General features: G+C 54.6%; 1 protein-coding gene across 7 annotated transcripts; it reads left to right on the top strand.

The window, feature by feature from the left end:
- The first annotated feature begins 339 nt into the window (after positions 1-339).
- Positions 340-23964, top strand: LOC125520360 (uncharacterized). 7 transcript variants are annotated; one of them, XM_087537762.1, is made up of 12 exons: positions 340-863; positions 964-1070; positions 1158-1250; positions 2449-2508; positions 2686-2847; positions 18778-18910; positions 19251-19324; positions 19414-19540; positions 19695-19749; positions 20707-20849; positions 20973-21095; positions 21455-23964. In XM_087537762.1, exon 12 carries the CDS (start codon positions 22518-22520, stop codon positions 23262-23264), a length of 747 nt encoding a protein of 248 aa, XP_087393888.1. In that variant the 5' UTR covers positions 340-863; positions 964-1070; positions 1158-1250; positions 2449-2508; positions 2686-2847; positions 18778-18910; positions 19251-19324; positions 19414-19540; positions 19695-19749; positions 20707-20849; positions 20973-21095; positions 21455-22517; the 3' UTR covers positions 23265-23964. The 7 variants fall into 7 exon arrangements, with proteins under 7 accessions (XP_087393888.1, XP_087393886.1, XP_087393887.1 ...); XM_087537760.1 differs by having other exon boundaries at positions 19660-19749; XM_087537761.1 differs by having other exon boundaries at positions 2689-2847; positions 19660-20849.
- The last annotated feature ends 1850 nt before the right edge of the window (positions 23965-25814 follow it).

Here is a 25814-nt window from a genome sequence, read left to right as displayed (position 1 = left end):
AAACAATGGCTGGACTAATACTCTGTACTAGCGCAAGTACTAGTGCCATCACACGTACTAGTGGATAATCCCTTGTTAGAGTATGAAACAAAATGGAGCTCTCCCGTGCGTTTGGATTCTCGGCCGTCGGATTAGCCATCCAAACTTATCGGAGCCGTCGGATCTTCATCTGAATCGATACTGGCCATCGGATCTTCGTCTGGATCGATTGTGCCCGTCGGATCGAACGAAACACTGCTAATAGTGCCACCGCCTGTAAATCCCGTGACCCATCAAGGGCATTATCGTCTTTTCACACGCAAGAGTATAACAAGCAGCACACCTGTTTGTAAACCTAGCTGCCTTTCTCCTTTCCCACTTCCCTCGCCCCGACTCCCCTCTCTCTTCCTCTCGTCCCTCACGCCGCCACCCTGCCTCCTCTCCTCCCCTTCTCCTCCTCCCGTCCTCGCCTCCGCCGCCGTCGCCCCCAACCCAGGCGACCCCTCCCCTTCTCTCTATGGCCGTGGATCCACCCCAATAGCTCAGGCAGCGGTCGGATCCGGCGACTCCTTCCTCCAACTCGCGTCGGACGTCACCTGGAGTGGAGAGGAGAGGAGAGGCAGATCCCGCTACCACCGGCGACCTCCCTCCCCCTTCCTCAGATGGGTGGGCAGGGCAACACCGCCTGAAACCCTAGCCCCGCCCCTCACCCACCCACCCATGGATGGACGGACGGGGACGGGGTGACGACGGCGGCGGCGGATCCGCACCCACCTTCTTTACTGCCGCGTCGGCGGCGGCCCTCGACACCGACGAACGCTGGTTCTTCCTCCTCATCCACGACGCCCATCTTTGGCCATGGCGACCTCGGATCTCCGGCCATGGTTGGTTCCCTCCTGTCCTCCCTCCCCTTGTCTTCTCTGTTTCTTCATCTCCCCTCCCTCTCATTCCTCCTGTGTTTGATTTGTTTTGTGTTGTGTGCAGGTTGCTCAGATGTTGTTGCTGCTGCTGCTGCTGCAGGTGGACGTGGTGAGCTCCCTCCCATATTTCTACCCTGCTGAAGCACATACTGATGATGTGGAGTTTTTCAAGTATGTTGAAGCAAAACTCATCTGCTTTGTATATTAGGCCAAGCACCCGAGCATATGTGTTCCCTGACCTTTGTTTCAATTTTTTAGACTGCCAGCTATAAAGCTTAGGGAAGAATAGCGCAACATGGATACATAAACCCACGATGGGTGGACGGTGAGCTATTGGTACTCAATGGCAAGGTAAAATAAAACATCTGGCACTTTTGGTTTGCATTTGCAGCAGCACTGCTAGAATTCTACTGAAATAAGTGTCTAAGCATCACCATCATGTATAAGTTGTGCACGCTGAAATAGTTGTATTCAATTTTGGAGACTTTTAGAGTATAGTGCTACTGTTTCCATTTGGAAGACATCAATATAGTGTTTCCAATTCCAGGATTATATTTCTGGATCTAAGTAGCATATATTTCTAGCATCCTTCCGTGCTAAGCATTTTAGAGAAATCTAACTTTGAGAGAAATATAGTGTTTTCTATTTGTAAAACTATAGAGATTATACAAATATTGGATGCCAGAATATAGTGTTTCCATGATTGCTTCGGCTAAAGCTTATAGATTGTTTTCTCTCAATGTTAGATATGTTTATTGATGTCGTCCAAGTACTCATTTGATGCCACTTCCTGACTTTTGTAGAGTTTTATAACTTGGCAAAGTACTTGGTAAAGAAATGATAAGTAAATATGAGGTCTCGAAAGTTCTGTGTATTTTCAGAGCATGGAAACTAAATAAACACTTTGAGTCCATCATTTTGTGTTCGAAAGCGCTTCAGATTCTGTTTATTTGCTAACGTGGGCGTTGGACATGTTACTCATGCAGTCATTAATTTCTTCATTAGAGTATTTCCGTTAGTGTCATGTTTGAGCCATTAACTACTTTGGTGTTTATTCACGGTCTGGAAAACATTCTGGATCACCACATGTAAATAGGCTAGATTGACTTCTATATTTTGACAGACAAGTTTACTAATGGTCAGCTTTCTTCAGGTATTCTGATTCATAGTTGCCTGTAGGGAATTTCTTGGTACTAATGAGAAAATATCAGTATTGAAACAAGAAATACTTCTTATATTTTGTTTGTGATAGGTCGAATAAAAGGTTGTGGCCGTCCATTGTGGCTATAAGTATTTATTTCCAAAAATCTGGTAATAACGCTCTATGTAATCCATGACGATACTAATATCAAACCAAGATGCTGTTGATTTTTCTACTTTTAGTTAGTGGAAAGAAGAGGACGTTGTTCATATATGAAGTAAAAGAAAGTCATGCAGTACCTTGCTGTGATTATTAGCCTATTGTGATACTCAAAACCTAACAATGAAAATGTTTTATGACTGAAAGTTTGACGTGATCTCAAGTATGATTTGCTAATGTTGGTTACAGGATCTCCAGTCTGACAACAGAAGAAAGGGCTGCTGCCCTATTATCGTCGTCATCCTCACGGTTAGTTACATTAGCAAACCCTGTAACCAACATTTAGGCTCCCCCCTTCTCTTTCTCTCTGATCCATCCATCCTCAGATTCACCCATGTCTTCTCAACACTCAGGCTCCCCCATTCTCTTTCTCTCTGATCCATGTTTTCTATGTCTTAACATACATGTCTTTGCGTGTGCGTGCAGCAGCTCGGCAGAGACATAAGAGGAGGTCACCGGGAGACGACGGAAGATCAAAGGAGGATGGATGAGTGCATCACTACAGTACTACCCTGTTTCTCCTTGTTGGCAGGGCTGACTCGATTTCATACGAAAGGAGGATGAGTGCATCACTACACTTTTTCATAGGTACACTGGTTTCAGTAGTTTCAGCCTCCTGCAAGTCATCATGTAGTTTCCGTACGAAACCTTTCACTTTCAGTTCATAAGAAGCAAAAGAAAGTTATTCAGTACCTTGCAATTATTTTGTGATTATTAGCCTATTGTGATACTCAAGACCTGATAAAGAAATTGTTTACTGACTGAATGTTTGACATGATCTCCAGTCTGATGTGCTAATCTATTTAAGTTCTGTATGACTGGTGTTGAATCTAGATTTGGTTGACATAATTAAATGTGGATGGTAAGATCACAACTTTGATTTCTCGGTATTGCACGTAGAGTGTACATGAAGATTTAAGTTCTGTATGACTGGTGCTGAATCTTGATTTGGTTGACATAATTAAATGTAGATGGTAAGATTACAACTTTGATTTGTCGGTATTACACGTAGAGTGTACATGAAGTTGGTGTATATTTAATTCACAAGAGTTTATTTTAGATATGGATAGGTGCGTACAGATTGGCTGTAGTGATTTTTGTTCTGGCATACAAAGCCAGTAATATGATTTGTTTTGTTCTGAAATTCAGTTACACAAATCAATTTTTTTGTCTTTTATAGACTTATAGTCATTGTTGATGCATGATTTGTTCAGAGAGGATTTTCTCTGTAGCCTACCGTCGGAGTAAATAGCCATGGATAGCCTAGCTGGCTTTCCCTGGCCCTTCTGAAAAAATTACGAGCCCGTCCGGCTCTCAAGAATCCAAGACATGGGGCCGCCTTCCCCTTGCTGGCTGTCACCCAGGCCGGCTTTCGGAAGGCGGCCTGACTTTAGCCCTCATGAAGAAAGCCATGGGAGGGCCGACTTCGAGAAGCCGGCCGCGAGGAGGCCGACTCCAAGAAGCCGGCTCCCATAAAGCGGTCGAGACCGTACCCTCAAAGTTTGCATCCACCTAGCGGCGATGAGACGGGGCGTGGCTACAGTAAAGCCTGCCACCCCCAAATCCCGGAGCACGATCGGCACAGTGCGCCGTACGGGTGACCATGACCCGCCCGGCGCAACACTGTTGCCATGCCGACCCTGACGCCATCCACGACGGACTACCAGCGCGGCCCACGGGCGGTGGGTCCCTTCGGGCAGAGAGACACCCGAAGGCGGCCACACCTCCCCCAGTCGGCCCAAGAGAGAGCCGGCTCCCCGCAGCCGGCTTGCCATCTTCCTCGAAGGAGATGCCCCATTAAGGAGACAAGACGTGGTGAGGCTACAGTAATCGCCCGCCGGGCGGCGGTACTGTAGCCACGCCTACCACGACGAAGCCCACGTCACCAAGATGGAGCAACAGTAGCCAGCTGCCGACCAGGTCCCGGACAGTGGGGCCTGCCTGTCGACCAAGGAGCCGGCAGCCGGCGGGACCCACCAGTCGGCGGGCCCCAGCGGCCGGCGCAGAAGCCGGCGAGCGCAGTCACAGACGGCTGGGCTCCGCGCCCAGTCAGATTACCATTGTACCCCCGGGGGGGTAGGCCTATATAAACCCCCCGGGGCACCCATGCAAAGGGTGGGACCCCCAGCTAGTTTTAGACACCACACAAGGAGAAGAAGCAAGCTAGCCGTGCCCTTCTTCCTCCCACCGAACAGCTCAAAGAGCATTGTGTAGCTACTTGTCCATCTAGCGATCATGCGGAGACCCCGCAGAGCAGCAGTAGGGGTGTTATCTCCACGGAGAGCCCTAAAGCTGGGTAAGATTCACCGGCGTGCATGTCTTCGCCTCATCTCGTTTCCCGGCACCGGCTACGTCTTACTGGCTCCCACAATGATAAGCCACCCGTTGGCATATGTCGCACCTACCACCCGACATTTGGTGCCCACCGTGGGGCCAGGTGCACCGTCGTCCGGAGACCTGTTCTGGACGGGAACCCTCTTCCTCCCCAGCGAGCGTAGCCAGCCCGGCACGCCCGATGGCGCTTGCCACGAAGCGCTGCAAGGCGTCACCAGCATCTGCGCGGCGAGCAGCCTCGCCAATCTCCTCGACGAAACCCTCATCTCCGACGAGCTCGCCTCCGATGCGGGCACCGACCACCTCGCCAACCTCCTCGGCCAGCTCCATGTCTCCAGCGAGCCCGCTGTGGATCTGAAGTCGGTTGGCTCCACCGACCCGATGCCTGTCGACTCCGACACGGCCTCCTTCGACACCTTCCCCACCAACGTCGCGATCTACAACGACCCGCTTCCTCAGACCGACGGCCGTGATACTGTCACCACCGAAGTGATGGTCGTCGGCCACGGCGGCCCGGCCGACGAGAGCGCCCACGACGCCCCGCACGCGGCGGCCCACGACTTGTCCACCCCCCTCCCGGCTGATGCCGACGACGAAGCACTGGAGGCGCGCCCCCTCGCCCTCCTCGCAGAGGGCCGGAGGCTGGCTTCCGTGAGACGCCTCACTGAGGCCTACCAGCGCGAAGCTGACCGCGCCGCCTTCGGCACGCCGGCCCCGGGCGGGCCAAGCCGGGCCGGCATTGTCAAGCAACGCGACGCCGTCATCGTCGACATGCTGGGAGTCGACCGCCCGGTCTATGCCACTCCGCTCGAGAACTTGCGTGCCGCCCAGGCGGCCGTGGACGAGTTGGACGGCTTGGAGGCCGAAGAACTCCCCCACATGACCCGGCGCATCCAGCAACTGATTGACCCGGCCGCACGGCGGCACAAAAGCCGACGCCCGCGCGGGAAGCCCTCCCCCGTGCCAAGATCATGGCGCGACGTCCCGGACACCGACTACGAGAAACGCCCGCGCGCGGCGCGAGAAAGAGCTGGCGGCCAGCCGAAGCCGGACCCGAATCTCCATCGAGCGAGACGCGGACGACCATCCCCGAGCCATGGAATGGCGGGGCAACCCGCCTCCTCCTCGACCCCGTGGAGAGAGATATCCCACCCCTCCGCCAGTGGCGCACCCGACTCTCAGCGGCCGACTAGGTCGCCGCGAAGGAGTCGGCGAGAACAACGCCCGCCATCGGATCGACCGCCTGGTGCGATCCCTGGTGCTGGAAGAAGAAGACGATGTCGGCCCGCCTTGTTTCGGCCCCCGCATCCGGGACGAGCCTTTCCCCAAAGGGTTCTCGCTCCCAAGAGACACGCCCAAGTACAACGGCTCCGTGAAGCCGGAAGATTGGTTGATCGACTACTCCACGACGGTCAGCATAGCCAACGGCAACCGGCGCGTTGCCGTGAAGTACGTGCCCCTCATGCTGCAAGGCACGGCGCGGACCTGGCTCAACAGCCTCAAGCCTCTCAGCATCAACAGCTGGCTAGATTTCACCGAAGCTTTCATCCGCAACTTCACCAGCACCTACAAGCGGGCCCCCAAGCCCAGGCAGCTCTCCCTGTGCGTACAGGGCCCAGCCGAGTCCACTCGCGACTACCTCACGCGTTGGGCCGAGCTCCGCAATTCTTGCGAGGGGGTGCACGAGGTGCAAGCCATTGAATACTTCACTGCCGGGTGCCGAGAAGGTACCCTCCTCAAGCACAAGCTCCTCTGCGACGAGCCGACTACCCTCGACGAGCTTCTGGACATAGCAGACAAATACGCCACCGCCGACTCTTCGATGAAGACCGAGCTCTGGGTAGACGCGTCCGGGAAAGTACTCAACCCGGCGCCCAAGACGCCGGCAGGGGATTCCGGCCGACGCCCACACCCGAACGACCACAGGCGCAAGGGCCTTGCGCCGCCTCCCGCCAGTCGGCAGGTGGCCACGGTCGAAGACGCGCTGCCTGAAGGGCGACCCGCGCCCAAGAAGCCCAAGGGAGGCCGGCCGGCTTGGCAGCCGGCTTTCTCCTACGAGCAAACTCTCGACGCCCCGTGCAAATTCCATAGCGGCGCGAAGCCGTCCAACCACACAACCCGGAAGTGCCATTGGCTCACCCGAATCTCTAAAGGCGAGGGGCTCGCGCCGCCTCCGCCTGCCGGCCCGCCGCCTCCGGCTCCGCCGCCTCCGGCCACTCGGCCCGTAGTCGGAGCCGTGCACGACGAATTCCCTGACGAGCAAGCAACCTACATCGTCTTTACAAGCCAGCTCGAAGACCGGCGCGGCAAACGCTGAGAGCACCAGGAAGTCAGCGTGGTCGCTGCCAACCCCGCCGGACACATGCATTGGTCAGAAAAACCCATCAGCTGGAGCCGGGCCGACCATCCAGAGGTGATGCCGTCTCCCGGCTCTTATGCGTTGGTCCTGGAAGCCACCCTCGCGACGGACAGACGCGCTGCCCGCTTCTCCCGCGTGCTGATAGACGGCGGGAGCAGCATCAACATCCTGTACCGTGACACCCTGGAGAAGCTAAATGTCAAGATGAAGCAGCTCATGCCTACTCGGACAGTGTTTCATGGCATCGTACCCAGCTTGTCCTGCGCCCCCATTGGCAAGATCAAGATTGATGTACTCTTTGGGGACAAGGAGCATTTCCGCCGGGAAGCAATCTGGTTTGAAGTGGTGGACTTGGAGAGCCCCTACCACGCGTTGCTAGGCCGACCCGCCTTGGCCAGGTTCATGGCAGTTCCCCACTATGCATACCTCACGATGAAGATACCAAGTTCCAAGGGCGTCATCACCATAGCCGGCGATTACAAGAAGTCTTCCGAGTGCGCTGCCGCTAGCAGCCGGCTGGCCGAGTCGCTTGTGATTGCCGAAGAGAAGAAGATGTTGGACCGGGTCATGGCCATGGCCAGCAAGCAGCCGAACCAGTCCCCCGACCCCAAGGAGTATGATGCCCAAGGATCTTTCCAGCCGGCCAAAGAAACCAAGAAGATACCCCTTGACCCCGAGCACCCCAAGAGGTTTGCCATCATCGGGGCAAACCTGAACAGCAAATAGGAAGGCGAGCTCGCCGATTTCCTCCATGAGAATCGGGACATCTTTGCATGGTCCCCCAAGGACATGCCGGGTGTTCCGAAGGAATTCGCCGAGCACAAACTACACGTCCGAAAAGACGCAAAACCAGTCAAGCCGCCCCTCCGCCGACTATCATAGGAAAAGAGAAGGATTGTAGGGGAGGAGATAGCCCGGCTTCTGGCAGCCGGCTTCATTATGGAAGTCTTCTTTTCAGAGTGGCTTGCCAATCCGGTCCTCGTGTTAAAGAAGAACAACAAGCGGCGCATGTGTATAGACTACACAAGCCTCAACAAGGCCTGCCCTAAAGATCCCTTTGCCCTGCCGAGGATTGACCAAGTGATAGACTCCACGGCCGGATGCGAGCTGTTGAGTTTCTTGGATGCTTACTCAGGATATCACCAGATAAAGCTAGATCCGGACGACCGCCTGAAGACCGCCTTCATCACGCCATTTGGAGCCTTCTGCTACCTGACTATGACATTCGACGTAAGAAATGCCGGTGCCACTTTTCAGCGTTGCATGCAGAAGTGCCTCCTCAAGCAACTCGGCAGAAACGCTCATGTCTACGTGGACGACATTGTGGTGAAGACGGAGAAGCGCGGCACCTTGCTGGAAGACCTCAAAGAAACGTTTGAGAACCTACGCCGGTTCCAAATCAAGCTCAACCCCGAGAAATGCGTGTTCGGAGTGCCAGCCGGCCAGCTCCTAGGCTTCTTGGTCTCCGAACGCGGCATCGAATGCAACCCGGTGAAGATCAAGGCCATCGAGAGAATGGCGATCCCCACCAAGCTTCGAGACATCCAAAAGTTTACCGGATGCTTGGCCTCCTTGAACCGCTTCATCAGCCGGCTCGGAGAGAAAGCTCTCCCCCTATACCGCCTCATGAAGAAGAGCACTCACTTCGAGTGGAACGACCAGGCCGACCAAGCTTTTCACGAGCTGAAGAAGATGCTGGCCACGCCGCCCATCCTAGCGGCGCCGACTGAGAAAGAGCCCATGCTCCTTTACATTGCCGCAACCAGCCGGGTGGTCAGCGCCATCATCGTAGTCCAATGCCCAGAAGAAGGCCGAGCCCAGCCGGTCCAAAGGCCGGTGTATTATTTGAGCGAGGTGCTGTCCGCTTCAAAGCAGAACTACCCGCACTACCAGAAGATGTGTTACGGCGTGTACTTCACCGCCAAGAAGCTGAAGCCCTACTTTCAAGAGCATCCCGTCACGGTCGTATGCACCGCCCCGCTGGCCGAGATTATAGGTAGCCGGGACGCATCCGGCCGGGTGGCGAAATGGGCCATCGAGCTGGCCCCTTACACAATCTTCTACCAGCCCGCACCGCCATCAAGTCCCAAGCACTGGCCGACTTCCTCGTCGACTGGGCCGAGACCCAGTACCTGCCGCCGGCTCCCGACTCCACCCATTGGCGCATGCACTTTGACGGGTCCAAGATGCGCACCGGCCTGGGCGCCGGCGTCGTCCTTACCTCTCCCAAAGGCGACAAGCTCAGATACACGCTGCAGATTCACTTTGCCGCCTCCAACAATGTAGCCGAGTACGAGGCACTCATACACGGGCTCCGGCTTGCCAAGGAACTCGGCATCCGCCGGATCCTATGTTATGGCGACTCCGACTTGGTGGTTCAGCAATCATCCGGCGACTGGGACGCCAAGGACGCAAATATGGCAAGCTACCGCTTCCTGGTTCAACAACTCAGCGGATACTTTGAAGGATGCGAGTTCCTCCACGTACCGCAAGCCGACAACGAGCCAGCCGATGCCCTGGCTCGAATAGGCTCCACTCGGCAAGCAATACCAACCGGCGTCGCTCTACAACGCCTCCTCAAGCCGTCCATCAAGCCGTCTCCAGAGTCCGATTCCATCTTTGTACCGCCTGACCCCGACGCGGCCGGGTCTGGCTCGATGAACCAAGCAGGCGCCCCCGGGACTTCAGTAGTCGGCCCGGGGACTTCGGCAACCGGCTCGGGGACTGCCACACCCGGCTCGGGGACTGTAGTAGCCGGCCCGGGGACTGCACCAACACAACAGCCGGCGGCCGACTCTAGCATTTCACCACCCAGCCCGCCCACCCTGGTGGCAGTAGCCACATTGGCAGTAGGAGAAGTCGCGGCTCCGTCATGGGCTCAGTCCATCCTCAACTTCCTAGTAAACCAAGATCTGCTGGCTGACGAAACAGAGGCAACACAAGTCCAACGTCGAGCCAAAGCATACACAATCGTCAACAGAGAACTCATCAAGCGCAGTGTCACTGGAGTCCTCCAACGGTGCGTCGAGCAAGAGAAGGGCATTGCAATCCTCAGAGACATTCACCAAGGAGAATGCGGCCACCATGCGGCTTAAAGATCACTCGTCGCCAAAGCTTTCCGCCATGGTTTCTTCTGGCCGACTACTTTGGATGACGCTAAAGAATTAGTTAAATATTGCAAAGGGTGCCAACTCTTCAGCTCCAAGCAACACATGCTGGCTTCGGCACTCAAGACCATTCCCCTCACCTGGCCCTTCGCCGTTTGGGGACTGGACATGGTGGGCCCATTCAAGACGGCACGCAGCGGCATGACGCATTTGCTCATCGCCGTGGACAAATTCACCAAGTGGATTGAGGCAAAGCCGATCAAGAAGCTGAATGGGCCGACTGCTGTGACATTCATCGCAGACATAACAACTCGGTACGGCGTGCCACACAGCATCATCACCGACAATGGCACGAATTTTGCCAAAGGAGCCTTGGCACGTTTCTGCGCATCCCAAGGTATCCGGCTGGACTTAGCGTCCGTCGCCCACCCGCAGTCAAACGGCCAGGTCGAGCGAGCCAACGGCCTCATCCTCTCCGGCATCAAGCCCCGACTGGTCGTACCACTGGAGCGTTCAGCCGGCTGTTGGCTCGATGAGCTGTCGGCTGTCCTCTGGAGTCTGCGCACTACCCCAAACAAGTCAACCGGCTTCACTCCTTTCTTCCTCGTGTACGGTGCCGAGGCGATCATCCCAACCGACATCGAGTTCGACTGGCCCAGGGTAACCATGTACACGGAGGCGGAGGGCAAGGAAGCACGAGAAGACGGCGTCGACCTGCTAGAAGAAGGCCGGCTGTTAGCCCTCAGCCGGTCTGCCATCTACCAGCAGGGTTTGCGCCGCTACCACAGTCGGAAGGTCAGGCCAAGATCTTTCCAAGAGGGCGATCTTGTGCTCCGGCTGATCCAGCGAACAGCCGGCCAGCACAAGCTCTCGGCCCCTTGGGAGGGCCCCTTCGTTATCAGCAGAGCTCTAGGCAACGACTCCTACTACCTAATCGACGCGCAGAAGCCCAACGCACGCAAGAGAGACGACTCCGGCAAGGAGTCGGAACGACCATGGAACGCCAACCTCCTTCGAAGATTTTATAGTTGAAATGCAGTATGTATCACGCTAACTTTTGTACTAAATACGAGACAATAGGCCCCCCGAGGAGGGCTCGGGGACTGCCATCTTTTATCTATGAATGAAAAGTATCATGCTTATGACCTTGTCATTTCATTTACTTGTTCCGTCCGGCACCGGGTTCGACTAGTCGGCCCGGGGACTGGCCGACTGGAGTTATATTAGAAGTCCTACCCGCGGTCAGACAAGTAGTGTGCCGACACCCAGGCTTAGCTCTTGCCAAAGTCGCAGTTCGAAGAACCGGCTGTCCGGCTGGCAAGAGTCAAAAGCAGGAAAGGATGCCCACACGGAAAATAGCCAGGGACCAATGGACTAATATAACGAAAGCCGGTTTGCCACCTACCACCGACCGACTACCAAAGTAGCTGGCCGGCCGGTATCCATTCACTTCACTTCAATCCAAGAAAGCTCGAGTACTTGCCTCCCCAAAGAGGGAAGGCGGCAAAGGAAAAAGCCTAAGGATAAAAAGCATACGCGAATGGAAACCAAACATGCATATAATAATATTTACATAAAAGACCTCCAAGAGGCCAGCATTCAACATAGTTTGGATACACCCCCAGTGGGTGGAACTGCGAAAGCTTAATAAAGATTGTTCAAAAGGCAACAAGCAGGAAAAATAAGGACGGCAGGTCAAGCTGGCGGGGCGACCGACGAGCCGGGCTGGTCGGCGGAGACGGTTGTGCCGGCTGAAGGAGTGGCCGGCTGGCAAACCTCGGCTTGATCACCGCCTCCCGCAGAGGGCGCGCTTCCACTCGCCTTGTTGCTGGAGGCACGGTCAGCCTGAGGCTGGCCGGTTGTTCCACTAGCCGGCTCGACGTCTTCACCGTCCTCTTCTTCGTCATCCTCGCCCTCGTCGCTGGAGGCGATCTCCTCTGCCGAGTCCTCGCCCACCGCCGGGTTCAGCCCGAACCACTCCTCCGGCTGGGCAACGCCATCATCATTGATTTCAGGTGCAAAAACGCTGATGTCGGTGCACTGGGCGATTGTCGAAGCACGCTGGGCGATAGCCGGCCGCACCTCCTCCAGCTCCGCGTCGGCCTCCAGCCGCCAAGTGCGCAGCTGGTCCAGGTTCAGCCCTGGGTACCAAGCTCGAACGAACTCCAACGCCCGCCCGGCTCCCAGACGGGCCGCCGACGCCTTCCAAGCTTCAAAGCGACCGACTGCGACCTCCAGCCAGCCGGCAGTCTGGCTTGGGGTGCGGGGGATCATCTCGCCGGGCCAGAGGGCGGCCAACACCTGCGCCCCGGCACGTTGGAGCCGGCGAAGCATATGGTGAGCCGGCTGCAGCCGCGCTTGGACAGCCAAGAGCTGCTCCTCAAGCGTCCGATTCGCGTCCGGCGCGATGTTGACCCCCGCCTGACGGCGCGCCTCGCGATGGGCCTCGATGGTTTGGGCGGCGAAGGCTGAGTAGCCGGGAAAGTAGTCTGCACAAGAAAATATGGAAACCGGCCGGCCAGGTTCGCCAGCCGGCCACTCCTCCAGCCAGCCACTCCTTCAGATCTTGGTTTACTAGGAAGTTGAGGATGGACTGAGTGCATGACGGAGCCGCGACTTCTCCTACTGCCAATGTGGCTACTGCCACCAGGGTGGGCGGGCTGGGTGGTGAAATGCTGGAGTCGGCCGCCGGCTGTTGTGTTGGTGCAGTCCCCGGGCCGGCTACTGCAGTCCCCGAGCCGGGTGTGGCAGTCCCCGAGCCGGTTGCCGAAGTCCCCGGGCCGACTACTGAAGTCCCGGGGTCGCCTGCTTGGTTCTTCGAGCTGGACCCGGCCGCGTCGGGGTCAGGCGGTACGAAGATGGAATCGGACTCTGAAGATGGCTTGATGGACGACTTGAGGAGGCGTTGTAGAGCGACGCCAGTTGGTATTGCTTGCCGAGTGGAGCCTATTCGAGCCAGGGCATCGGCTGGCTCGTTGTCGGCTCGCGGTACGTGGAGGAACTCGCATCCTTCAAAGTATCCGCTGAGTTGTTGAACCAGGAAGCGGTAGCTTGCCATATTTGCGTCCTTGGCGTCCCAGTCGCCGGATGATTGCTGAACCACCAAGTCTGAGTCGCCATAACATAGGATCCGGTGGATGCCGAGTTCCTTGGCAAGCCGAAGCCCGTGTATGAGTGCCTCATACTCGGCTACATTGTTGGAGGCGGCAAAGTGAATCTGCAGCGTGTATCTGAGCTTGTTGCCTATGGGAGAGGTAAGGACGACGCCGGCTCCCAAGCCGGTGCGCATCTTGGACCCGTCAAAGTGCATGCGCCAATGGGTGGAGTCGGGAGCCGGCGGCAGGTACTGGGTCTCGGCCCAGTCGATGAGGAAGTCGGCCAGTGCTTGGGACTTGATGGCGGTGTGGGGCTGGTAGAAGATTGTGTAAGGGGCCAGCTCGATGGCCCATTTCGCCACCCGGCCGGATGCGTCCCGGCTGCCTATGATCTCGGCCAGCGGGACGGTGCATACGACCGTGACGGGATGCTCTTGAAAGTAGGGCTTCAGCTTCTTGGCGGTGAAGTACACGCCGTAACACATCTTCTGGTAGTGCGGGTAGTTCTGCTTTGAAGCGGACACCACCTCGCTCAAATAATACACCGGCCTCTGGACCGGCTGGGCTCGGCCTTCTTCTGGGCGTTGGACTACGATGACGGTGCTGACCACCCGGCTGGTTGCGGCAATGTAAAGGAGCATGGGCTCTTTCTCAGTCGGCGCCGCTAGGACGGGCGGCGTGGCCAGCATCTTCTTCAGCTCGTGAAAAGCTTGGTCGGCCTGGTCGTTCCACTCGAAGTGAGTGCTCTTCTTCATGAGGCGGTAGAGGGGGAGAGCTTTCTCTCCGAGCCGGCTGATGAAGCGGTTCAAGGAGGCCAAGCATCTGGTGAACTTTTGGATGTCTCGAAGCTTGGTGCGGATCGCCATTCTTTCGATGGCCTTGATCTTCACCGGGTTGCATTCGATGCCGCGTTCGGAGACCAGGAAGCCTAGGAGCTGGCCGGCTGGCACTCCGAACACGCATTTCTCGGGGTTGAGCTTGATTTGGAACCGGCGTAGGTTCTCAAACGTTTCTTTGAGGTCTTCCAGCAAGGTGCCGCGCTTCTCCGTCTTCACCACAATGTCGTCCACGTAGACGTGAGCGTTTCTGCCGAGTTGCTTGAGGAGGCACTTCTGCATGCAACGCTGAAAAGTGGCACCGGCATTTCTTAAGCTGAATGTCATAGTCAGGTAGCAGAAGGCTCCAAATGGCGTGATGAAGGCGGTCTTCAGGCAGTCGTCCGGATCTACCTTTATCTGGTGATATCCTGAGTAAGCATCCAAGAAACTCAACAGATCGCATCCGGGCGTGGAGTCTATCACTTGGTCAATGCTCGGCAGGGCAAAGGGATCTTTAGGGCAGGCCTTGTTGAGGCTTGTGTAGTCTATACACATGCACCACTTGTTGTTCTTCTTTAACACGAGGACCGGGTTGGCAAGCCACTCTGGAAAGAAGACTTCCATAATGAAGCCGGCTGCCAGAAGCCGGGCTATCTCCTCCCCTACAATCCTTCTCTTTTCCTCTGATAGTCGGCGGAGGGGCTGCTTGACTGGTTTCGCGTCTTTTCGGACTTGTAGTTTGTGCTCGGCAAATTCCTTCGGAACACCCGACATGTCCTTGGGGGACCATGCAAAGATGTCCCGATTCTCACGGAGGAAATCGGCGAGCTCGCCTTCCTATTTGCTGTTCAGGCTTGCCCCGATGACGGCAAATCTCTCGGGGTGCTCGGGGTCAAGGGGTATCTTCTTGGTTTCTTTGGCCGGCTGGAAAGTTCCTTGGGCATCATACTCCTTGGGGTCGGGGGACTGGTTCGGCTGCTTGCTGGCCATGGCCACGACCCGGTCCAACATCTTCTTCTCTTCGGCAATCACAAGGGACTCGGCCAGCCGGCTGCTGGCGGCAGCGCACTTGGAAGACTTCTTGTAATCACCGGCTACGGTGATGACGCCCTTGGAACTTGGTATCTTCATCTTGAGGTATGCATAGTGGGGAACTGCCATGAACCTGGCCAAGGCGGGTCGGCCTAGCAACGCGTGGTAGGGGCTCTCCAGGTCCACCACTTCAAACCAGATTGCTTCCCAGCGGAAATGCTCCTTGTCCCCAAAGAGTAAATCAATCTTGATCTTGCCAATGGGGGCGCAGGACAAGCCGGGTACGATGCCATGAAACACTGTCCGAGTAGGCATGAGCTGCTTCGTCTTGACATTTAGCTTCTCTAGGGTGTCACGGTACAGGATGTTGATGCTGCTCCCGCCGTCTATCAGCACGCGGGAGAAGCGGGCAGCGCGTCTATCCGTCGCGAGGGTGGCTTCCAGGACCAACGCATAAGAGCCGGGAGACGGCATCACCTCTGGATGGTCGGCCCGGCTCCAGCTGATGGGTTTTTTCTGACCAATGCATGTGTCCGGCGGGGTTGGCAGCGACCACGCTGACTTCCTGGTGCTCTCAGCATTTGCCGCACCGGTCTTCGAGCTGGCTTGTAAAGATGATGTAGGTTGCTTGCTCGTCGGGGAATTCGTCGTGCACGGCTCCGACTGCGGGCCGAGCGGCCGGAGGCGGTGGGCCGGCAGGCGGAGGCAGCGCGAGCCCCTCGCCTTTAGAGATTCGGGTGAGCCAATGGCACTTCCGGGTTGTGTGGTTGGACGGCTTCGCGCCGCTATGGCATTTGCACGGGGCATCGAGAGTTTGCTCGTAGGAGAAAGCCGGCTGCCAAGCCGGCCGGCCGCCCTTGGGTTTCTTGGGTGCGGGTCGCCCTTCAGGCAGCGCGTCTTCGACCGTGGCCACCTACCGACTGGCGGGAGGCGGCGCAGGGCCCTTGCGCTTGTGGTCGTTCGGGTGTGGGCGTCGGCCGGAATCCCCTGCCGGCGTCTTGGGCACCGTGTTGAGTACTTTCCCGGACGCGTCTACCCGGAGCTCGGTCTTCATCGAAGAGTCGGCGGTGGCGTATTTGTCTGCTATGTCCAGAAGCTCGTCGAGGGTAGTCGGCTCATCGCAGAGGAGCTTGTGCTTGAGAAGGGTACCTTCTCGGCAGCCGGCAGTGAAGTATTCGATGGCTTGCACCTCGTGCACCCCCTCACAAGAATTGCGGAGCTCGACCCAACGCGTGAGGTAGTCGCGAGTGGACTCGGCTGGGCCCTGTACGCACAGGGAGAGCTGCCTGGGCTTGGGGGCCCGCTTGTAGGTGCTGGTGAAGTTGTGGATGAAAGCTTCGGTGAAATCTAGCCAGCTGTTGATGCTGAGAGGCTTGAGGCTGTTGAGCCAGGTCCGCGCCGTGCCTTGCAGCATGAGGGGCACGTACTTCACGGCAACGCGCCGGTTGCCGTTGGCTATGCTGACCGCCGTGGAGTAGTCGATCAACCAATCTTCCAGCTTCACGGAGCCGTTGTACTTGGGCGTGTCTCTTGGGAGCGAGAACCCTTTGGGGAAAGGCTCGTCGCGGATGCGAGGGCCGAAACAAGGCAGGCCGACATCGTCTTCTTCTTCCAGCGCCAGGGATCGCGCCAGGCGGTCGATCCGATGGCGGGCGTCGTTCTCGCCGACTCCTTCGCGGCGACCTAGTCGGCCGCTGAGAGTCGGGTGCGCCACTGGCGGCGGGGTGGGATATCTCTCTCCACGGGGTCGAGGAGGAGGCGGGTTGCCCCGCCATTCCATGGCTCGGGGATGGCCGTCCGCATCTCGCTCGATGGAGATTCGGGTCCGGCTTCGGCTGGCCGCCGGCTCTTTCTCGCGCCGCGCGCGGGCGTTGCTCGTAGTCGGTGTCCGGGACGTCGCGCCGTGATATCGGCGCGGGGGAGGGCTTCCCGCGCGGGCGTCGGCTTCGTGTCGCCGTGCGGCCGGGTCAATCAGTTGCTGGATGCGCCGGGTCATGTGGGGGAGTTCTTCGGCCTCCAAGCCGTCCAACTCGTCCACGGCCGCCTGGGCGGCACGCAAGTTCTCGAGCGGAGTGGCATAGACCGGGCGGTCGACTCCTAGCATGTCAGCGATGACGGCGCCGCGTTGCTTGACAATGCCGGCCCAGCTTGGCCTGCCCGGGGCCGGCGTGCCGAAGGCGGCGCGGTCAGCTTCGCGCTGGTAGGCCCCAGTGAGGCGTCTCACGGAAGCCAACCTCCGGCCCTCTGCGAGGAGGGCGAGGCGACGTGCCTCCAGTGCTTCGTCGTCGGCATCAGCCAGGAGGGGGGTGGACAAGTCGTGGGCCGCCGCGTGCGGGGCGTCGTGGGCGCTCTCGTCGGCCGGGCCGCCGTGGCCGACGACCATCACTTCGGTGGTGACAGTATCGCGGCCGTCGGTCCGAGGAAGCGGGTCGTTGTAGATCGCGACGTTGGTGGGGAAGGTGTCGAAGGAGGCCGTGTCGGGGTCGACAGGCATCGGGTCGGTGGAGCCAACCGACTCCAGATCCACAGCGGGCTCGCTGGAGACATGGAGCTGGCCGAGGAGGATGGCGAGGTGGTCGGTGCCCGCATCGGAGGCGAGCTCGTCGGAGATGAGGGTTTCGTCGAGGAGATTGGCGAGGCTGCTCGCTGCGCAGATGCTGGTGACGCCTTGCAGCGCGTCGTGGCAAGCGCCATCAGGCGTGCCGGGCTGGCTACGCTCGCTGGGGAGGAAGAGGGTTCCCGTCCAGAACAGGTCTCCGGACGACGGTGCACCTGGCCCCACGGTGGGCGCACAGTGACGATATCATCTACAGTGTATCTGTCCCTGGGCACTGTTTTGTAAAGTGCACCAGGAACAAAGAGGCATGCACATCATGTACCTAGGCATGGTGCCCCATGCCCACTTGCCCCCCACGCCACTACCTAGCTTAGGTAGTAAGCTACCACCATGCCTATATAAAGCACCCATCCATCCATTCACCAGCGAGGCCACACCACATGCACGAGGCCACACCACATGCACGAGGCCGGCCACAATGGCTCCCTGGGCATTCTCACACACTCCACGCATGCATGCATACTAGCTAGCAAGCAAGCTAGCTAGCGCACACATATCCATTCAGCCTAGCACACACTTGTGCTCATATGCATATACGGGATCAGATGCACCTGGCACTGATCCCAGATACAGCTCCAGGAGCACTTTATACTGCCCGATGTACACCCCCGGTAGATACACTCAGACATGCAGCAGTAGGAGTATTATCTCTACGGAGAGCTCCGAAGCTGGGTAAACCACCGCGTGCTACTCGCATACCCGCTCCCGGGCCTATTAGCAGCAGTCTTACCCACACACTAAGCTCTTGTGGCATCTGTCGACTCGCAAGCCCCCCGTGAGAATACCACGACACCTACAAGCTTTACATTTGCCAACTGAGCTTATATTTCTGTCAAATCACTAAAATAGTATGGTATTTTTAACTAAAAAATAATATAAATAGCATGGTATTCTAATCTGCAGTTCTAGGCTGTGCATAGTGAAAACGATTTTGTATCAACAATTCATTCATGAGAAACATTTAAATTGCTTTATCTATGCGATGGGCATTTATTTGATTGAATATGCTTGGTACATTCTTTCTGAGACTTTGCTGCTAAACTGTATTTATACAAATAACTCATGCACGCTAATTACATACTTGAATGGTTAATGGGCTCACTATTCTATAGTAGAATTTCTACTTTTGTTTCTCTGATATTTAATTAATCTTCAGGCACTACCAATATACTGAACTATGACTTAAATTATTTGGCAAACTTCATGAGTGAGTTGAGATTGAAGGTTATTACTGGCTATTGATGTGATGGCACCTATTATGGCAAACTTCATGAGTGACCAAATATCAGGTATCTGCCAAACACTCACATAATGCCCTTCTAAATAAGGTTAAGTTCATAATGAGGAAACAAACTTTTGGACTGGTGGAGCAAATATTACCAATCACCACTACTTCAAACCCATGGGATTGAATGCAAAGAAATCTGTAGCTTAATCATGTGCTTATACATCATGCTTTGTTGTCCTCAAATATTTTATCTAGGACAAAATTTCTTTGAGATAACCTGTTTTGTCTTATCTTGCCTTAACTTCGCCTCACCTCAAGTGCCCCAGTCGCTCTCTTCCGCGCCCGTGTTCTCTTTGCTGCCGGTCGTGCTTGCGTGATTGATTCCATTCGCCACTTTGCAGGTGGACCAGGATCTGAGGGCTTTGTTCTATTTGTCGGTCACCCTTGCCTTGGCACTAGCCGTGCAATGGAAGAGGTTCGTTCTTGCTCCACTTTTGAAGATGCTTTTACTACTCGCTGTGTGCGATGATGTTACTCATTTAGGTTTGTTCTTTTGAGCCGCAGGGGTGTGGTTTTGGGTTTGGTTGTGCTTTCAAGATCCGTTGATGTTGTACCTGCTGTGGAACTTTGACGTGTCTATTGTCTGTTGCCGTTGTTAGGGTCTGCTCTTCTCTGGACCACGGTTCAATAGGTGCTTCTCTTTTACCGTTCTATTATCAAGGCATTCATGTATCCATTCACTCTGTTTTCATGAATAATGCTTGAGCATTCTGATCCTCACTTTTGTGATTTTGTTGTTAAACTGTACAGAAATAACTCATGCATTGCTAATTCCCTACTTGAAGGCTACTGCTGTGAAGGCACCTGTCATGGAAAACTTCACGAGTGAGCAAATATCAGGTTTCTGGCAAGCACCGACATACACGAGTGATTCAGAACATGTGCTTTGTATCTAGGTTGTCTTGGTCTAGAGCTTTTATCGCCTCTTCACAATCTATTAGAAAAAAAACTTTTACCTGAATCATCATGTTGAAGATATATTCCTATCATTACACATACTTGATATTTAATGTCATGTGTACTGCATAATCTTTTGTACTCTATCCACTTACCCAGGATTCTATGATCTCCAATGATAGTGGAATTGGACTCGAAAAATTTATCAGTTGCTTAGCTTTGTTTGAATAATAAGTAGAAAGTAAAAAAATTAATTGTACAAACCAATAAAGCTCTAAATAAGTTTAAGTTCATAATGCAGATTGGTCCCTACAAAGGGAGTTTTTTTTGTTGCATTGCTTGCTTTATTTTGTATGTTGCTCTTTTCCACAGTCGACCAGGAGACAAATTTGGTATCAACCCTTGTCCTTGATCTTTGCAGAAGAGGTTTTTGTTCTTTTATTTGATATATTGGTGCTAAAAGACAAGTCATGAGTCAGTGGCAGGGTAGTCGAGATGGATCTATCTAAGTACTTATATAAGTATGTTGTTGGTCTGCTTGCTTTGGTTTATCCAGTTTTTGCCTTTAAATGAACTAACTCAAATTCGTATTTATGCTTGATGGGTGATTGGATATGAGATCTTCAGAAAGGTGGTTTTATTTACACAAGTAAACGCAAATTCACGTCGTTTAGTTATGGTGTGTGTATATACAGTTGATGCTGCACTGATGTATAACTTGATGTTTCTGAAACCCTAAAAAAACTTGGTGTTTCTGCAATTTCTAGAGTGTTTGTCTGGTAAATGTCATCGGTGACTTCCCTGATATTTCAGGTGCTCAATTTGCAAAGCTTCTCAAACAGCTAGGTTGTTTATCTATTATTTTACTCTCCATGTCATCTCTGCATCTTTTTTCTTCAGTTTTGTTATGTGGTTTGCTATGCAACCTTCGGTGTTGTGGTGCATATAACTTCTGATGGTCTCATTTCTGGTAGCAAAGCTATCGCCTTTTGTTGCTTCATCAGCATTGCTTACTTTTACATGGGAGTAGCTTGGCTTTAAAGGTTTGTTTTGTTTTCTTCATACGACCAGTTTCGACTGCTGAGTTCAATTTGCAACTCTCCATACTTCAAAGCTACTACACTTGACGAGAAATACTCACGCATATGTTTTCTTATTCATCTCAGCACCCATCCTCATAGAACCATCATTAGAATGAGCAAAGCGCCACTTCATTTAGAGAAGAAAGGAAGGAGAAGAATGGCTCTATTCCTTGATGCTGAAGTCCTTGAAGTAATTACATGAAGGTGGTGAGTGATCTGATCTTGACTAACAGCCTTTTTCTCTTCAATGGTTAATGATTTTCTCAAGTTTCTTTGCATGGAAAAGAGTATATCTATGTTAGACCTTACAGAAGCATCTATATGCATTTTCCCTATGCCTGCTGCAAGATTCATTATGCACACAGTATTAACTGCAATTAAACTGGTATTTAAAGATGAGTTTATTTAAGGTTCTACTCCCTCCATTTTTAAAATATAAGCCCTTTAATATATTTCAATACAGACTACATACGGATGTATATAGACATATTTAAGAGTATAGATTCACTTATTTTTCTCCATACGTAGTCCCTATTAAAATCTCTGAAAGGTACATTTATGAACAGAGGGAGTACATTCCAATCGCTTGCGCGGGAGAGGCTGTATGCTCATGCTATTTGTTTCTTGGCTTTTGTGTTGTTGCTACCTGTATCTGTTGTATTACTATGGTGGACTGTGAGATGTATGTCGCTGGTTGTGTCTATATGTGATCTGTTTTTTTTAAACATTTATATGTGATCTGTTTGTGTATGACTGTTTATTGTTCTATTTGCATCCAGCTTTGTGGTTGTGATATTAGTGTGGTCTTATGCTGCGTGCCCCTCAACCAATATCTTGCTTTTTTTATATTTGCAATGCTTCGATGACTGTATTATCAAATTGGATATGATTGTACCCGGCGTGGTGGATATGACTGAACCCGGCAGCACCGCTGCCGGGTGCGGTAAGCCGCATTTCCTACCGAGTGGAGTAGTAGCTGATAGCAACTCCAATGGGGTGACCCATTTCGTCCGCCCGCGTCCGTTTGGGTCGGCGCGGACAAAAGTGGCGGCCCAACGCACCGATCCAAATGGACGCACATCCGTTTTTCGTCCGCGGGCGACCCATTTTGAAGCCGGATTTGCGTCGGCGCGGACACGAGACAGGCGCGCGCGCCTACTCCTCTCCCCGGGCCCGCCTGTCGGTGGCAGCCACAACCATTTCCCCTCATTTTCCCCAAAAACGCTGCCGCCAGCGCTCGACCCACAACCAGCAATGGAGGACGCCATCGACCTTGACGCCGCCGCCGGCCTTGCCTACCTTGCCTCGTCCGTCGCCGCCGCCCCCTTTGGGAAAGGCAAGCCTCATGCGGCGCGCAAGACCGCCACGGCAGCCAAGCCGAAGAATGTGCTGACGCCCGAACAGCGGGCAAGGGAGTCGGCCAAGAGGAAGGGCTGGAGGCATGCCGCGGACGCGAGGAATGAGGCCGCCGTGCAGGCCGCCGCCGCCGCGCAGTAGGAGTTCACCAATGCCCGCGTCGCCGCTGCAACGAGGGAGGCGCTCTACATGCTTGGGGTAAACCCTAGCTAGCACAGCCTCGTCCAAGCCACCGTCGCCACGGCCAGTGCCGGCTTGTCGGCGTTTCCTCGGATGGTGATGCCCGACTCACCCCGCGCATCGGTTTGCAACCCGGTCCCCGGCTTCCACGTCTACCCGCAGGCCTCCCGCCTCTCCGGGGAGTGCTCACCCAACGTGAGCGTGGTCGGTGGCTCGTCGTCCGACGGCACGAGGAAACGCGCACGACAGACGCCGGCCGGCGGTCTCCCGGACGCCCGTAACTTGTTCGAGGAAATGACGTCCGCCGTCGACGAGGACTACATGCAACCCCTCATCTTCGAGGGTGGTGCGCCGGGCGCTGGCTACGATCCCGAGGATACGCAAAGCCAGGACGGCCGCGGGGCATTCACGCCGGCTGCTGGCTATGATCCCGATCAGGCGGCCTTCATGCGTGATCAGGTCGGCATCAACCTGGATGTCTTCCCCCTCGACCACGAGTTCCCGGACGACTATGGGCTAGAGGAAGAGGACGAGTGCTACATCGAAATGGAGCCTTTGTTCGAGGACAAGCTCGCCAACCAAACCGCCGGTCCAAAGCCGAAGCGCAAGAGCAAGCGCATGAAGGCGTACACAGCTGCCGAGGACAAGCTTCTTTACGAGTGTTGGCGAGACATTGGACAAGACCCAAAGACGGGCGCCGAGAAAAAGCATTCAACCTTTGGGACTCGTGTGCACCTCGAGTTTCATGAGCGCAAGAAGTTTCCACCCTACCAATTTGTGAGCACGCGCGGGTGGTGTCGTGGAATTGTCACGACAGATGTCCTCGTGAAAAGGACTTAGTCGTGAGGCCAGCGCATCTTTGTAGTAGCTTGAGAGGGGTTGATCAGAATCGAGAGACGCGACACAAGACAAGGGTTTAGACAGCTTCGGGCCCTGGGAAACATCATCCGGAAATAACCCTACATGCTGTTTGTGGCTAGATCTCATTATGCCCATGAGGGAGTCGCCGTAAGCCGGCTCTCCTCTTTGTGTCTAGCCCTAAATATTGTTTCTTGTTGCTTGCCCCTTTTTGGGGAGCCCTGCCCCTCCTTATATAAGTTGAAGGGGCGGCTTACATGTATAGTCCTATTAGGATTAGAACTAACTTATTCTCTATTACAAGTCGGATACAAGTACGGGTCTTGCTTCCTCGTAAAGGAAATATTCCTCATGCCTTCTGTCTTAAGCCAACCCACCATAATATGAGCCGACCTACTGGGCCTTGGGCCTAGTCTTCTATGTGACCCACCGTCGGGGTCATCCGTGAGCCGTCTGACCAGTGAGCCGCCAGACCCGTGAGTCGCCAGTCCTCCGGCAGGTCATCGGTGAAGTGCCAAGTCCGGCCGGGTCATACTTCCGGCCGGGTCATACCGCGGGTTATATCCCCGACAGGTGGGTCTCCATTTCCAAGCGGTGGAGGGTGATCCAACAAGAGTGCAACAAGTTTTGTGCCACCCTTGAGAGCGTTAAGGCCTGCCCCGTGAGCGGCATCGGCGTGCAAGACATGGTATGATGGCAAGCAAGTCGGCCTCATTTGTGCCATCAAGATCATTCTTTTACGTCTTCATTTGCTATCACTTGCCCATATGCTTGCATGGAAATATTTTGTAGGCATTTCAAGCTTTGGATGCATTCAAGGTTCAACACAATGGCAAGTGCTTCAACCTCTCCCATTGCTATCGGGTCATCAAGGACGAAGAGAAGTTCAAGGCACAATATGCCGCGCTCAAGGCACGTGGGGGGAAGGGCGCCGTGGAGGATGTTGGGGAGGGCGAGCCAGCACGACCGCGGAGAAGACCAATTCCAAGAAGGAGGACAAGCGAGATGCGGCCACCAACGCCTTGATCGCAAGTGTGGACGGCATGATGAATAAGAAGGACTCAATGGAGGAGGAGCGCCGGTGTTTCAAGGCGGAGCAAATGGATGCTTTCATGGAGATCCAAAGGAGGAGGCTTGATCTTGACGCCGAGAAGCAAGCCAAGATGTTCGAGCTCGAGGCTGAGAAGCAAGCCAAGATGCTAGAGATCGAGGCCGCCAACGCCAAGACAAAGGTGAAAGAAGTGGCTCTTGCAAGCATGATGACCGGGGTGGAGATCATGAAGGTGGATCTCAACGCCTTGTCATCAAGGAAGAGGCCGTGGTTCGAGAAGATGCAGGCCGACATGCTCAAGTTCGAGGACGAGTGATCTATGGTGTCGAGGGCCATCTTTTTGTATGCCGGCAGGTGTGCCGGCATGACCATGGGAGCCGCAATGGCGTGGTCGAACTCCAAGTCCCACCATTTTTTGTGTGCTGGCATGTGTGCCGGTAGGCTGGCGAGTGCGCCAGCATGAACTGTGGTATTTTCTGAAGCCGACATTGTATGCCGGTGCTGGCATGGTGCCGGCATGAGACATGGCCGCTGGCATGATCGGCCGTGGGCCTTTTTTATTTAAAAGTTGAATGCGGACATGAAATGGGTTAGCGCGTTGGGCGCATTGCCGACCCAAATGCCAAACTGGGCGGACGCCGGGCGGGCGGCCGACCCAAACGGATAAAAAGCGGACGAATCGCCGTGCGTTTGGGTCGGCCCGTTGAAGTTGCTCTGATGACTTGACTTTGGTTTACACACACAAAGCAACAGCAGTAGATCAATGTTTGCCTCGGGACTTGATTTCCGTGTGAGTGGTAGGTAATATGGACACTGCGTACGGAGCAGCGGTTGCAACGCGTCAGAACACCAAGGACAGCTGCAGCCTTTTGGGATTTCCACCGGGTAAACCGGATAAAGAGCTGCAGCTATGATAACTTGGCGAAACCTGTGGTCGGACAGCTCGACTGAACTTCAGTCGTCCTCGGAGTAGGAACATGGCAGATAAATCGCCTCCTGCCAAGACCTCATCCTGGACTCGGCGGATTACCATGGCCCGTGAGGCGGCCGTACAACATGTAACCCTAAAACAGTCTCAATCTCAAATCCGCCGCCCAAAAACACTTCCTCAATTTTGACTGATGAACTTATAGTTGATGTGAATTTTCCATGCCAGCTTTCATTGAACCGGAAAATCACGAACTTCTCGAACCCTAGAAAAAATCCCTTCAAGAACTCAACACCACCATACGCAGGCCCTACGGTGGGCGCCAACTGTTATGGAATTGTCATGACAGATGTCCTTGTTGAAAGTACTTAGTCGTGAGGCCAACGCATCTATGTGGTAGCTTGAGAGGGGTTGTGCGGAATCGAGAGACGCAACACAAGACAAGGGTTTAAACAGCTTCGGACCCGGGAAATATCATCCGGTAACAACCCTACATGCTGTTTGTGGCTAGGTCTTATTATCATCACGAGGGAGTCGCCATATATCCGGCTCT

Source organism: Triticum urartu, chromosome 7A (genome assembly GCF_056163025.1).
Source record: "Triticum urartu cultivar PI428250 chromosome 7A, HENAU_Tu73, whole genome shotgun sequence".
Lineage (NCBI taxonomy): Eukaryota > Viridiplantae > Streptophyta > Magnoliopsida > Poales > Poaceae > Triticum > Triticum urartu.
Note: the sequence above shows the minus strand (reverse complement) of the source record. Positions and strands in the feature narration are given on the sequence as shown.

Excerpts from the sequence above, each read along its gene's own strand:
- LOC125520360 (XM_087537761.1), top strand. The coding sequence starts at position 22,518 with ATGGTGATGCCCGACTCACCCCGCGCATCGGTTTGCAACCCGGTCCCC.